The sequence below is a fragment of the Amborella trichopoda genome, chromosome 13 (assembly GCF_054954075.1).
Source record: "Amborella trichopoda isolate Santa Cruz 75 chromosome 13, AtrichopodaSantaCruz75HAP2 v2.0, whole genome shotgun sequence".
NCBI classification, from domain to species: Eukaryota; Viridiplantae; Streptophyta; class Magnoliopsida; order Amborellales; family Amborellaceae; genus Amborella; species Amborella trichopoda.
The window spans coordinates 41,394,986-41,407,556 of NC_142348.1; the positions used below are offsets into that span (position 1 = coordinate 41,394,986).

Genomic DNA, 12,571 nt, shown 5'->3' on the forward strand with positions numbered 1-12,571 from the left:
TTATGATATCTTTTATTCATCTCTGAATAATGTTTTGCAAGATCTTGTCTCTTGAAAGAACAACATTTGAGCTGAAAAAATTCTTCTCTTGCCGCAATTTGTTCATGTTTCACCGGGCCTAAGAATTCAGAGACTAAATAATTAAGAAATTCAACAATGGACTAACTATTCTTTAACTGTGTTTGCCTGTATTCTCCAAGACTTATATACCAATAAAAAAGGCGTCCTCTTAGCCTAACAATAACTTTAAAAATTGTACTGGCTATTGTATTTGTTGGATTAAGCATTTCTAAATGCATCCATCCTTGAATCTCTCTGAATCTGTCATTCCATCGTGATGGTGGAATGTCATCAATTGTAAAGCCTTTAGATGAATCACCATAGGTAGGGATAGTTTGGGCTTCTTGATGGTCAGGAGGTCTGAGATCTTCTTCCATAACTGGGTCAGGTTCATGAGGAGGTTCTGGGGGGTTCATCATCATATTAGAGGTTCTGAATCTATGGAAGAAGAAGAAATATCTTCAATAAATGTTTCAGATGAATCAGACATAGCATCTGAAGATTGAGTTTCAGATTGAAGATTAACTTCAGGCTGTTTTGTCCAATTTTTGAGACATGAACTCATATTATTCAAGGGTTTAGAGGGGATATGTATTTGGGTAGGAACAGAAGAGGCTACAACATCTGATTCAGTATCAGATTTTTCAAACATTTGGGTTTCATATTTTGGTAATTGGGGATCAGTAGGAGGTTGAACTGTTATTGGTGGGGAAGTAGTTGGGGGTTTGGGAACTGGATTTTGGGATGAACTGGGTATTGATACATTTGGTTTTTTTCTTAATTGAGGAAAGAACATTTTTTTAGGAAAACGTCTTTCTTCTTCAAAAGAACTTAATGCCCTAAAACCAAAATGTCTGGGAGGAATTAAACCAGTAGGCGGGTAAAGGGTTCTTGTGGGTGGAAAGGGATCAGGACTTCTTAAAGTAGGGTAAGTTTGGGTATATGGATTTGCTAACAAGGGTTGGAATTGGGACTGGTATTGCTGCTGAGGGTATTGGGATTTCATCCAAAGATCTCTTTCAAGGCTTTGCAACTGTTTTTCCAAAAAAGCTTTTTCTTTTCCTTTCTGGCTCAACAAATAAGACTGTTCATGAATATCTTTCACAGTATACAAATTTGCATCAATTCTTCATGCAACAATTGAATTTTCTCTTTTAATTGAACAATTATGCCAGATAATCCCTGTAACTGAGAAGACATAACATTTTGTCTTTCTTCTATCCGAAGTAACGCTAAATTTTGAGATTTAGCATTTTCAGCTTGCCAATTCAAGCTGGCTTCGGCTAGAGAAATGGACTTTTGTACTCCAGTAACATCTCTAGTATTGGGATTCTTAATCTTCCATACATGTTTTCAATTTTCTTGAAGATTTTCATAATCATGTAATGGAGGAAAATTTGAGGCATAACTTGAACTTTGAGGATCAAAGGCTAAGTATTCTGGGATGTAATTTCTTTCTGGGTCTTTTTTATCATCCCATCCTGTAGGGACGATTTCTGAAACAGTGTGTTTGGATTTTGAACAACCATAAGTCACATAATAATCCCATTTTCCTGAACTTTCTCCAAGTAATCCAACAGAAGGATCACCATCTATATATCTCTGTTGAAGTTTTTGTTGTGATGATTTTTTCTTATTTTTTTTCTTTGGAAAATCATCTAAATCATCTTCAAGACAAGAAGAGCAATTACAGGAGTCAAACCAATTATGTCTATCAGCAGTTTTTTGTTCATAAATTGGTTTTCCTGTTTTGTCAAAAGCAACTATTGGGACTTTTTCAAGCAATCCTTGGAATTGAGTAGGAAATATTTCTCTAATCTGGTTCTCAATGACTCTTGAGGTTTGAAAACTTATCTGTACGGTTCCATCAGGCATTCTTGTTATTCTGGAATCAGATTGCATTACTAGTTGACTTTGATTTTGAAAAGTTTCATAATTTGTCATCCATGTAGATGGAATCAATTCAAGCGACTTTTCTCGAGAGATTTGTCTAGGAATATAATGATAGACAGGTTGGGAATTATTATCAACTTTGATAAACAAGGCTGTATTTTCTTGTTTAGGGGGTAAAGGGGTAACTATATCAAAAGTATGGTTCTGTAATCTATACACCATTTGATAATGGAGCGTAGCTACAATGGCTGTTTCAATCTGTTTGGTTCCTGTGATTTGTAACTGGACTTTAAAGGCTGAACTCAAGTGAGGGTCTTTAATTGGGATATTAAAATTTGGGAAAATGGTAACGAAAATAGTTCCTGCATTCAATGTTGTTTGCACAGTTCCAATACATGCATGCTAGTATTCTAAAAACTTGGAATCTAACAAAGCAATTCGGGAAACAGCTTCCATACCTTTCTTTCATGAAATGTCAAGGCTAACTTTATGGCTCCAAAATGAATATGAGTATAACCATCTTTAAGCTATTGGGGAAATAGGTTACTGGGTAAGGCAATGGTAATGTATTGTTCAGCTTGGGTAGCAGGTATTTGATGTTGGTCAAAAGAAGAGGCTTGAACATATTCTTTAATAGCTTCAAGGTTCTTTTTTCCATACAGCTTTTTGATTCTTTTGGTCCAATTTAAGCTAGATTTATCATAAACATGATAAGGATTAATTAACTGAGAATTGGTTTTAGAAAACTTTTCTGGGGTATAGGTTATTTCAAAAAGGTGGTCTTGTTTTGAAAACATAGGACGGAAATTTGTACTAGTAGAAGGGGTACTATCTAAAGAAATTTCTGAAACAGTCTCCTCTGCCATTTTAAATCTGGTTTCAAAATAATTTATTATATTGACTGTAAATTTTGAAATAAAGGTAAGGCCAACTTTCTTTTTTGTTAACAAGGTATGAACTCCTTCCACGGCCTTCTTGCCTTCAACAGAGTTCCTGTTATGTTAACCCTAAGGTGTGAATTCCTTTCACGGCCTTCTTGCCTTCAACAGAGTTCCTGTTATGTTAACCCTAAGAAAGTATTGATAGTGGAATAACATCAACGCTAGAAATCAACATTTAGTTCATACTTCGTTTTCTGATGCGAGAGATCCTAGGCCAGCTAGTCAGACGCAAAGCATACTAATCACAATATGAGCTCTAGATTAACCCAGCCAATATAACAAACTTTACTTGATGTAATCTCAATTTAACATGGTACAAGGCTCTGATACCATTATAAATGTGCATACAAAGAAATACAAAGGATCTAAGATGAGGAAAATGACATGGTTTGCTGGTTTAAAGTCTTAAACCTTTTTGGGAATGTGACTTACATTACTTACAAATGCAATAAGTTAAGGAAATATCTTAACTAAAAAATATTTCTTACCTCCTTTGGAGCTCTAATCTATCTTTTTCCAGTTGTAGTTCTGTCAAATTTCTCTATGCAATATTCACCACCTCCATGACCTTGGGGTGAAGTATTTGTGCCGGCACATTGAAGAAGAAACCTAGACAACACGTGCATTAAAATAATAGCTTATGGTTAATTATGTGTACAATCGCCAATCATAGGACCTTGTCAATACATTTAAGTGTTTAATACATTAAATGCTTAAAGTATTTACTTGCTAAGTGATTTCATCCGACCAACAAGCCGTTCCATCTGTGATCGACTATCCCCACCTCTGTGTTAAAGAGTGAACACAAGGCTCTGATGGTGTGCTTTGTTCAATTAATGCCTTTGTACATAAACCCCATAGTGGAGTAAGTATTAAATTTGTAATCTTCAAAACTGCCACTGAAGAAGCTATGGTTGTCACTATGTGTTCCTTCCTATCCTAGAATCTCCTGCTACCAATTATGCCTTCAATTTACCTTGCAGTCTGCTCTTTGAGATAGGGAATTCACCCATTCATCTGAGGTAACCATCTTATTGAGCCCTGATTAGACAAGAAGAGGTTGAAAAGCGTGTGATGCCAGGCCCAATCAGGTCCCTTTCTTCAGTATGTTGCCTCATCAATAGAAGGATTTTGGTAGCGGTTGTATATAAACTTCGTGATTGCCTTCCCCTTGTCTATGTTGTCTTTCGCCAATGTCTTTAATATAAGGGCAGTGCAGTGGGTTGCACAGGGGATCCATACCAAATGCTTTCTCGACTTCATTTGCTTCTTCAGTGCACTAATTCAGTTCCCTGTATTACAAGTAACATGAAAGACATACTCTTGACCCACTTGGCTCAACAAACTAGTAGGGATCACTGGTGCTCATGTTCAAAAATTTGGCTAGGCCGCTGGGAGGCCAAAGCCCTAGGCGGGACCTAGGTTGGCCATCTAGAGGCCCCATGCATTTATGCTCCCGCCTAGGTGCCGCCCCATTACAGGGATGCTGAGGGCCCTTTAGGCACCTAGGCATTGGGCGGGGTCTACTAGTAGTGGCGATGTTACCCATGCAAAAACGTTCCCAAGCTTTGACAATATTTAATGAAACGCTAGGCGGCAGGCCTGGCGCCTAGTGCGCAGGCACTAAGCGAGCACCTAGAACCTCAGGCCCCCTAAGGTGAAAATTTGCATATATGTGTTCTTTTGAACAACATATATGCATATATTATTGTAAATTTTTTGTATTTTTGCACATATTTTTTCTAACTTTTTCTGCGCAAATATATGCATGAATATTGAAACGCGTTTAAGGCTTCAAATCATTGAAAATTTAGTGAAAAAAGTAAAAAACATAAACAAGTCCAAGGTGTATTAACCTCCAACTATCCAATCCAAACCATGGCATATTCCACACCCAGTTACCCACACATGAGCATGATCACAACTAGACAAGATGAAAAACAAAAGGGGCCCTAGGGCTGTGAACCGGTGCTGGTTCTGGCTATGCAGGGTCTCGGGAGGGGTGAGCTTGAGACGGTCCTAACCTTTGACTTTTTATGCACAAAGTGGCCGCTCTCAGGCCTCAAACCCATGCTCACTGGCTACACGAGCCTTTTACCATCACACCAAGTGACAACCCCTTTTCAAGATGAAATACAAAAGAGAAGTATAAAGCCAATAGCCCAAATGTCCAATACATTAGGATGGAATACTCAAGACAAGATGAAAATTGAAATACAAAAGAAGAGAGAGGAGATCTTTCTTTCTTCATAATTTGTTCTTTGGTGTTTTTGATATATTTCGAGCTAGAAATCACTGCAGAAGTCTTCAAATACCTTCACTAGCACCCTAAAAGAAAACTCCAACCATGAAGGCTATGCTTTTGGATGCTTCCTCAAGCCTCAGATTCTTTTTTCCATTCACAGAAATATAAAAAACAATCAATTTGGTGCTTAAATTTGATTTCTTTTTTTAGTTGGGGGAATACACCTAATATTCTTTTATAAAATTCCTTGGGTCAAAATGACCCGAAGTGCCTTTAGGGGTACACAATCTTTAAAAAAAAATTCATTGTATTAAAACTCAAAGGTTTAAATACATGAATATCTCAATACAAAACCATAATCCATCCTACAAGCTTGGTTTTATATACATTTGAATAATAAAAATTCAACCCTAGTAGGTCCCTTACAAATCCCATACTCAAAGATACAATTAAACTCAATACAATGTTCAAATACTCATAATATACATCTAGATGACATATTACATGACTTGCATTTAAAATTCTTCATTATATGAAAATTACATGATAAATCCATCTTCATTCTTCATCATCATCATATATCACAATGTCTCAGATACATCATACACTTGATTATAATAATTCAATGAGATTTCAATTCACATAAACAATAAAACATAGCATTAAAGCTCATACCACAAGATTAAAGTACAATTCTATTTTTCACTTAACATACACAATTTTTTCAACCATGAATCATTTAATAACTGTAAATACAATAAATAAACATACATACAAACATGTGGAAAGCCATGGTTCGAACCCTTTGTTCCCGGGCAATAAATTTGAGCCTTTTAGGGTGGTAATTTTGTCTCAATGAATAGTACAAGAGTGGTTTATAAACTCAAGGGTGTTTAATCCAATTGGGAAGCTTTTATACTTTTAAAATCACTTCTTAGAGTCCACAAAATCGATTTAAAAAGGTTTGCAAGAAGAATGGAGCAAATCGGATCAATATGGAGCAAGATAGAGCAAAACTACTTGTGATGGTTTACCGGTCCACCACAACTACTTTTCATGCAAAAGTTCCCACTCTAAAAGACCAAGGATCTAAATATCTTCGGAATTTGAATAACAAGACTTAGAAATACTCAAGAGAATTCATACAAGGTAGATCAAAGGAAACTATGCATGATCAAAGGTTTATCAATGCATAAAACACATAAGCGAGGGATCACACTATGTAAGAATGACATGAAGATAATATCAAAATGGAGGTCTAAGGAAGCTAAAACATAACTGGCCAGCACGTCCGGCGATGAAATTCACGATGTTGATCTCCCAAGCTCAAGTCCTATAGAACAAAAAGAGAATAAAAAAATAAAAATTGTTAACTTTTATCTCAAAAAAAAAAGGAAGCTAAACCATAACTGTAACTGAAATTTCCAGGAACCTTTGATCAATAATAAAATGATCTTTGACATAAAACAACTTAGAAAGATAATACCTTAATCATGGTATGAGATAAGCTTAATCTTATGGAGTGAAGGATCACCATTAAGCTTCAAAGATCGTCAAAGGCAAATGGGTGGCATGTGGAGGTCTCAAGGTTTGCTCTCTCTCTTTCTCTCTCTACTCAATTCAAGCAAGATCCAATTTTCTAAGTGGGTAGGGTTTGGGACTTAAAGAAGTATATATACATAGTGTGAGATTGGATATCATCAACACCCTTGATGTACCTATCCAAAGGCACATGAGAGGCCAATATACCCTAGCCACCCATCCCCATCTAACCACTAGGATGAAGGGATGGGATTTAGCACCCGTATCATTCACATTAAACCCTAAGTAAGGCCACTTTACCCTTTTGTCCTTAGGTTCATACTTTTATTCCAAGTGAATCCAACTTGCCCTTATACAAAATCTATTAGTTTTAAATAATCAAATAGTGTAAAGATCAATCAAGGGCCATGGGCAATAAAGTAAATGGTAAAACTCACACGTAGAAAAGGACACCTTTATGAAAGCCAATTACCTTATATATCTAATAATTCAAACCAACCACAATGAGCTTAATGTTTCCTTCACAAGTGTGAAGATATTTTTTGAAATTCAAATTCAAATATCAATTTACTTTGGATTCAATATTTAAATTAAATTAAAATGAACCTCAAACATGCCAACAAAAGCACTTGTATGAATCAAATAAACATATGACAAAAATGTACCTTAAGTTATAACATAATATAACAAGTCAAATAATAATATATAACAATATAACAAAATAATATATGCCATCTACGTCCCCCACCTTGGGATTAGTGCCTAGCTTGGCATTGATCTTATGGTGGGGCCAGGGGTGCCAAGTGACCACCCTATGGCCACTCGGGTGTGCTACGTGGCAGTCCTCAAATGGAATTAAGTCTAAACAAATATTAAAAATACAGTTTTGTCTATCAAAAAAATTTCAAAAAATTCTCCAAAATTAATAATAAATATTTATGAACATTTATTCATCATTTTTCATCATAATTAATTGGACAAAGGGTAAGTGAGATCTCATAGCATGGATTCTAAGTATCTGAGTACTCCATTGGGCTAGTCCCAAATGATGTTCTGCCGGTGTCTTAAGCTAACCCAATGGACTTATGCTCCACAGTCTATGGCAAGGATACATAATTGGTCACATCAAAGTCATTGAGCCAGAGCTTCCCATCATTTGGCTCTCAAAGGATTACAGGTGCACCTCTGTGGGACATATTCCAACACAAGTACAGGGGTCCTCTCAAAGCTCATGTGCACTGGCTCTTCCAAAATTGGATAATGGATTTAGAAGAGTGGTTTCTCATGCGAACGTTAGTGCACATGTCATGGAATTGTCCGGTGTCAGGATACGGACGTATGTTCCATAAGTCATGACCTCCCACATAAGGTCATTACTCATAAAAATACTCGGATTCTATTGTACTCGATTGGATACTCAAAACCCTAACTAATCACAACAATCATGAGGCTAATATGAATAAGATCCTGACTAGGAGGTGACCCTCATACTTCCTTGAGAAATTACTTTCTTAAACGTAAAGCTCTCATAACCTCAAGTACTCGGGGTATAAGAATCTGGGCTCCGTTTCGTAAAGCACCCAGATTCTATCTCTCAATCACTCCCACTGAATAAGAGAGACTATTGGTATTCAGTCCTTGAAAGGCCTTATACCCAACAGGTTTTTGGGTTTAAGAGGCCTCATATGAAACCTATTGATGCTTTTCTTACACACATTGTTCAAAAAATGGATTCGGGCGTGTAGGCGATTTGGGTCCGTGGTTGCCTAGGTGGGCGCCCAAGGACAGGGTGCCTTCACCAAAATAAAAAACCACCCCTACCCCAAACATAAAAAACAAGGGAGTTTTTAAATGAATAACTGAATATATATGACATTTTAAGACTTTAGTTTCACTTTCACATAAGACTTACCCATTAAGATATCACATAATCAATTATTTATCAAATAGACTAAAAACAAAAAAAAAACAAAATATCAAAATAAGACCCATTGTACAAAAAACGAATCAATTACTCGTAAAAGAATACGATATATGCTCAATTTCATCGTCCAAGTGAGAAAAAAATCAATCTTTTAACTACAAACATGTAAATATACCGTAAAATAAAATAAAAAAGTAAAAGAAAAAACTCATGATTCATAACATAATATGTTGTAGCATAATAAAATTAAAACCATCTTTCAAATATGATAGTACTTTAAAAATATCAAAATCAAATCAAAGTCGGTGCAAACCTCATTTATTGGGTCGTCAAAAGTTCTTAAAATCAACTATTAGAAGCTTCAATTCCACCCAAGAACTATTGCCTTCGTTTTGGGAAGAAATTGAAAAAATAAAGAAAGTTTATCCATCTTTCGATAAATCACAAAATAGTAGTTCTTGAGGGGTTTTTCTCATCCTAAAGGCCACGGATTTTCTATTGGGCGTTTAGCACCCTTTTCCTCCCTTTTTAGGGGGGAAAAATTTTCCCTCATCCGAGGGTTTTTTCCGTCGCCCGCAAGTTGTCGCGGGGTGCCGCCTAGGCGTGTGCCCAGACAATAGCGTCTAGGCGTCGCCCAAACTTCCTAGGCGGGCGCCCAGAAGCAAAAACGCCTAATGCACCTGCCCAAACTGCGCCTAGGGCGTTTTGAAATTTTTTTCGCCTAGGCAATTGAGCTGCCAAATTTTCGAACATTGTTTACACAGCCTCAATGTCGTAGTTGAGAAAGGGAATGGCAAAGGGAAGAAGCGACACTAGAAAATAGATACAAGCAGGAAGCTAAGGGCCTGGTAATTCTATACGTAATTCAGTGGGTTTATCAAACAAGCAATTCTTTTAATACTGCTTGCTTAAGTAGCTTCCATATAGTGTTGGAAGCCCTTGGCCAATTTGGGGTAGGGTTAAAACGCCCAACCCGTATGAGCTTTCATAACCACTATTTAAGAAATCCTTGGTTGATTCCGAACCTTCTCTACAAATATTTTTTTTTTTTTTAATGTGTTAACTTTGCCTTCTCCACAATTTTGCAACCACTTTCTTAACCTGCACCAATTGATGCTTCCAAAAAAAAAAAAAAAAAACCTGCACCAATTGATCCTCGAGTACCAATTGGAAGGCCCAATCCTTGGTTGATTCCAAGCCACCGCCTCAATTTTGAAATCAGTGTTTTAACCTGCACCAATTATTCCTCCAGTACCAAGGACCTTTTAATCTTTATGTTTTTAAGATTGTGCAATGACATGCATTTCAGATAGTGTTCAATAATTCATCCAAGTCCACTCTGTCTCAGCCAAGGCATTTCAGATAGTGTTCAATAATTCATCCAAGTCCACTCGGTCTCAGCCAAGTTACTCTGCCTCAAGCAGTGGCCTAGACAAGTTTCCATGTATCCACTTGGTTTCATGCAAACCCCCCCCCCCCCCACCCCACCCCACCCCACCCCACCCCAATCCCCCAATATATATAGAGGGGGGTGTAGATCACTCCCCTTTTTCATCTCTCTCTCTCTAAAAGGTGGACAGATTCACTTCTCTTTTTTCATCTCTCTTTCTTTGAAAGGGGGGCAGATCCTCTTCTCCCTTCACTCTCTATCCCCTCTCTAAACATTGAGGTCCACCTAAAATCATAATCATCGGCCCCATAGCTCTATGTGAAGTCCCCTAAACCCTCGTATCAAATTACCAAAATGTTTTCCTCCCTTTTCTTCCCTGAAGACAAAAATGGAGAATTCAGCTGCGACCTATGAGCAAATGTGAACACCTTCATCTCTTGAATCAACCAACCATCCCACATTGCACTTCCCTTCATCAAATCTTCTCCAAAAATGGGAGGATCCCTCAAAACTGTGCAAGTCTCTCTCTCTCTCTCTCTCTCTCTCTCTCTCTCTCTCACACACACACACACACACACACACATGCACACACACACACATACACGCACACGCACACGCACACGCACACACACTTCTCTCTCTCACACACACTCTCTCTCTTTCTCTCTCTCTCGCTCTCTCTCTCTCACACACACACACAAAAGGATGTGAAAATCGGCCCCCCTTTTTCCTCTTTCTTTCTCCCTATAAAAGCATGGTGGGACAGATTTCCTCCCCCATCTTTTTCAATCACCCTCCTCCTCCCCTTCGCCCTCCCCCTCCCCCTCCCCCTATCTCTCTTCCCAGGTGCTATCTTTGACCCCCGACCTATTTCCCCATTTTTTCAATTTGTTTGCTTTCATTTTGTTTTTGTTCTTGGTTTTTACTTTTTTTTATGATGTGCAATACTTGGCTGAGTAACTTGGCTCGGACAGTGGCCGAATCCATGGCCGGAGCCAAGTTATTGAACACTGATTTCCAAAGTGATCAGCTCTACTTTCATTAATAATTAAAATGTTGTTTGTCATGTTTTCTGTATTTCTGTTTAACTAATCCATGTCACATCCTTATTTGAGAAACTGCCCTTTAGAAAATTATTGCTGAGTTATTGCAAAGGTTTTCTTCATTATGCTGCAAATTGTGGCAACATTGTATTATAAATATTAGCATGCTATCTGTTATTTACTGTAAGGATCTGGACTGTTTCAGCTGTACTTGGTATGTAAGAAACAATAAGATTGGATGCAATGATATGATGCCATCTAAGTGCAGTTTTTACTAACCTCAGTGCATTGCATATGGTTTTCTCAGTCAAATGTACAGAAGATGCACAACAATAGTTGGGAAAACAAATTCTGCCTTGGGAAGATAGCGGGGATTGGTTATGCTCCCATCCTTCTGTTTGTAATAATCTTCCTTACGATCCTATTCATCACTTCAGTCCTTGCATGTAGGTAGATCTGTTTGTGGAAATATCTTGTTTGTCATCTAATATATCTGTAATGGTTACAAATTCAATATTTCTAACTCCTATATCATCTTTTCCCAGCACCTACTTTTACAAAGGTAACTGCTTCTGTTGGATTATGGGGGTGGACTGCTGTTTCTATTGCAATTGGTGCACTTTTAATGTTCTATAGATGCAGCACGTAAGTCCTTTCTATTGCAATTGGTTCACTTTTAATGTTCTATAGATGCAGCACGTTTGTCCTAAATACCTTGTTATCTATCTATTTGTTGACAGCAACTTGAATGTTTGATGTTATTTATTTCAAGTTAGATGTCTTTGTGGTGGTTTTTTTTATATTTTCTATTATATACTAATGAGAAGCCCGGAACTGTAGTTATCTTTTTCTTTTCCTAGTGTTCGCATTACTTTTTTATGCTAGCCTTTGCGCAAAATCATGAATCTTCTGAAACACAGAAACCAGCTGTCTCAGGTGACTAGGCAGCACCTCGTGGTGGATCATAGGTGGGATGGAAGCCAAGGCACCTAGCCTAGGACAAGATGCCCCCCAAGGCGGCACCTTGTGCCTGAGCCAGGGTCCCTGCTTTGTTTGCCATGGCCTGAGGGTGCAAATTTCCCATGGGCCATGATAAAAAAAAAGTCATCCCCTCCTTTTAGGAGGTTAAAAAACATTTGGGGGTGGGGAAGGTGGTGTTTTTTAATCTCCCTAATGCTTTGTAACCCGATTTTTTGAGAGAAGAGAACGAAAAGAATCAATATCGATGATTTTTTAGATAAAAAAAATTGAAGAACTTTAATAGATCTTCTCGAATCCTTTTTTTTTGGGATAGGTATTTTCCAACTTTGGAAGTTTCCTTTGCAAAATTTTAAAGTTCAATTCAATCATGTGTATATATGTATTTTGGGCACACATGCACTTAAGCACACTTGCTCACACATACACATATATAAGTATGTTTGCAATACATATATATGCATAGGATTGTACACATATATGCGTATATGTACGTTTTGAGTGCACATGTATGTATTTATGTATGGGATACATATATGTGTATAGATTATGCAT

The 12,571-nt window shown here is 37.4% G+C and overlaps 1 protein-coding gene across 15 annotated transcripts in view; it reads left to right on the forward strand.

The window, feature by feature from the left end:
• LOC18442442 (Ankyrin repeat family protein with DHHC zinc finger domain-containing protein) overlaps window positions 1-12,571 on the forward strand; it is a 34,671-nt gene that overhangs the window by 12,958 nt on the left and 9,142 nt on the right. For 10 of the 15 annotated variants that reach the window (XR_016046953.1, XR_016046951.1, XR_016046952.1 and 7 more), the window contains 2 exons: window positions 11,346-11,484; window positions 11,584-11,683. Coding sequence is in view for 7 of the 15 variants with exons in the window: in XM_088855011.1 (XP_088711137.1) it covers window positions 11,346-11,484; window positions 11,584-11,683 (239 nt within the window). In the remaining 8 variants the exon portion in view is untranslated. The remainder of the gene's footprint in view (window positions 1-11,345; window positions 11,485-11,583; window positions 11,684-12,571) is intronic. The other 5 variants (XR_016046956.1, XR_016046955.1, XR_016046954.1 and 2 more) reach the window with 1 other exon arrangement.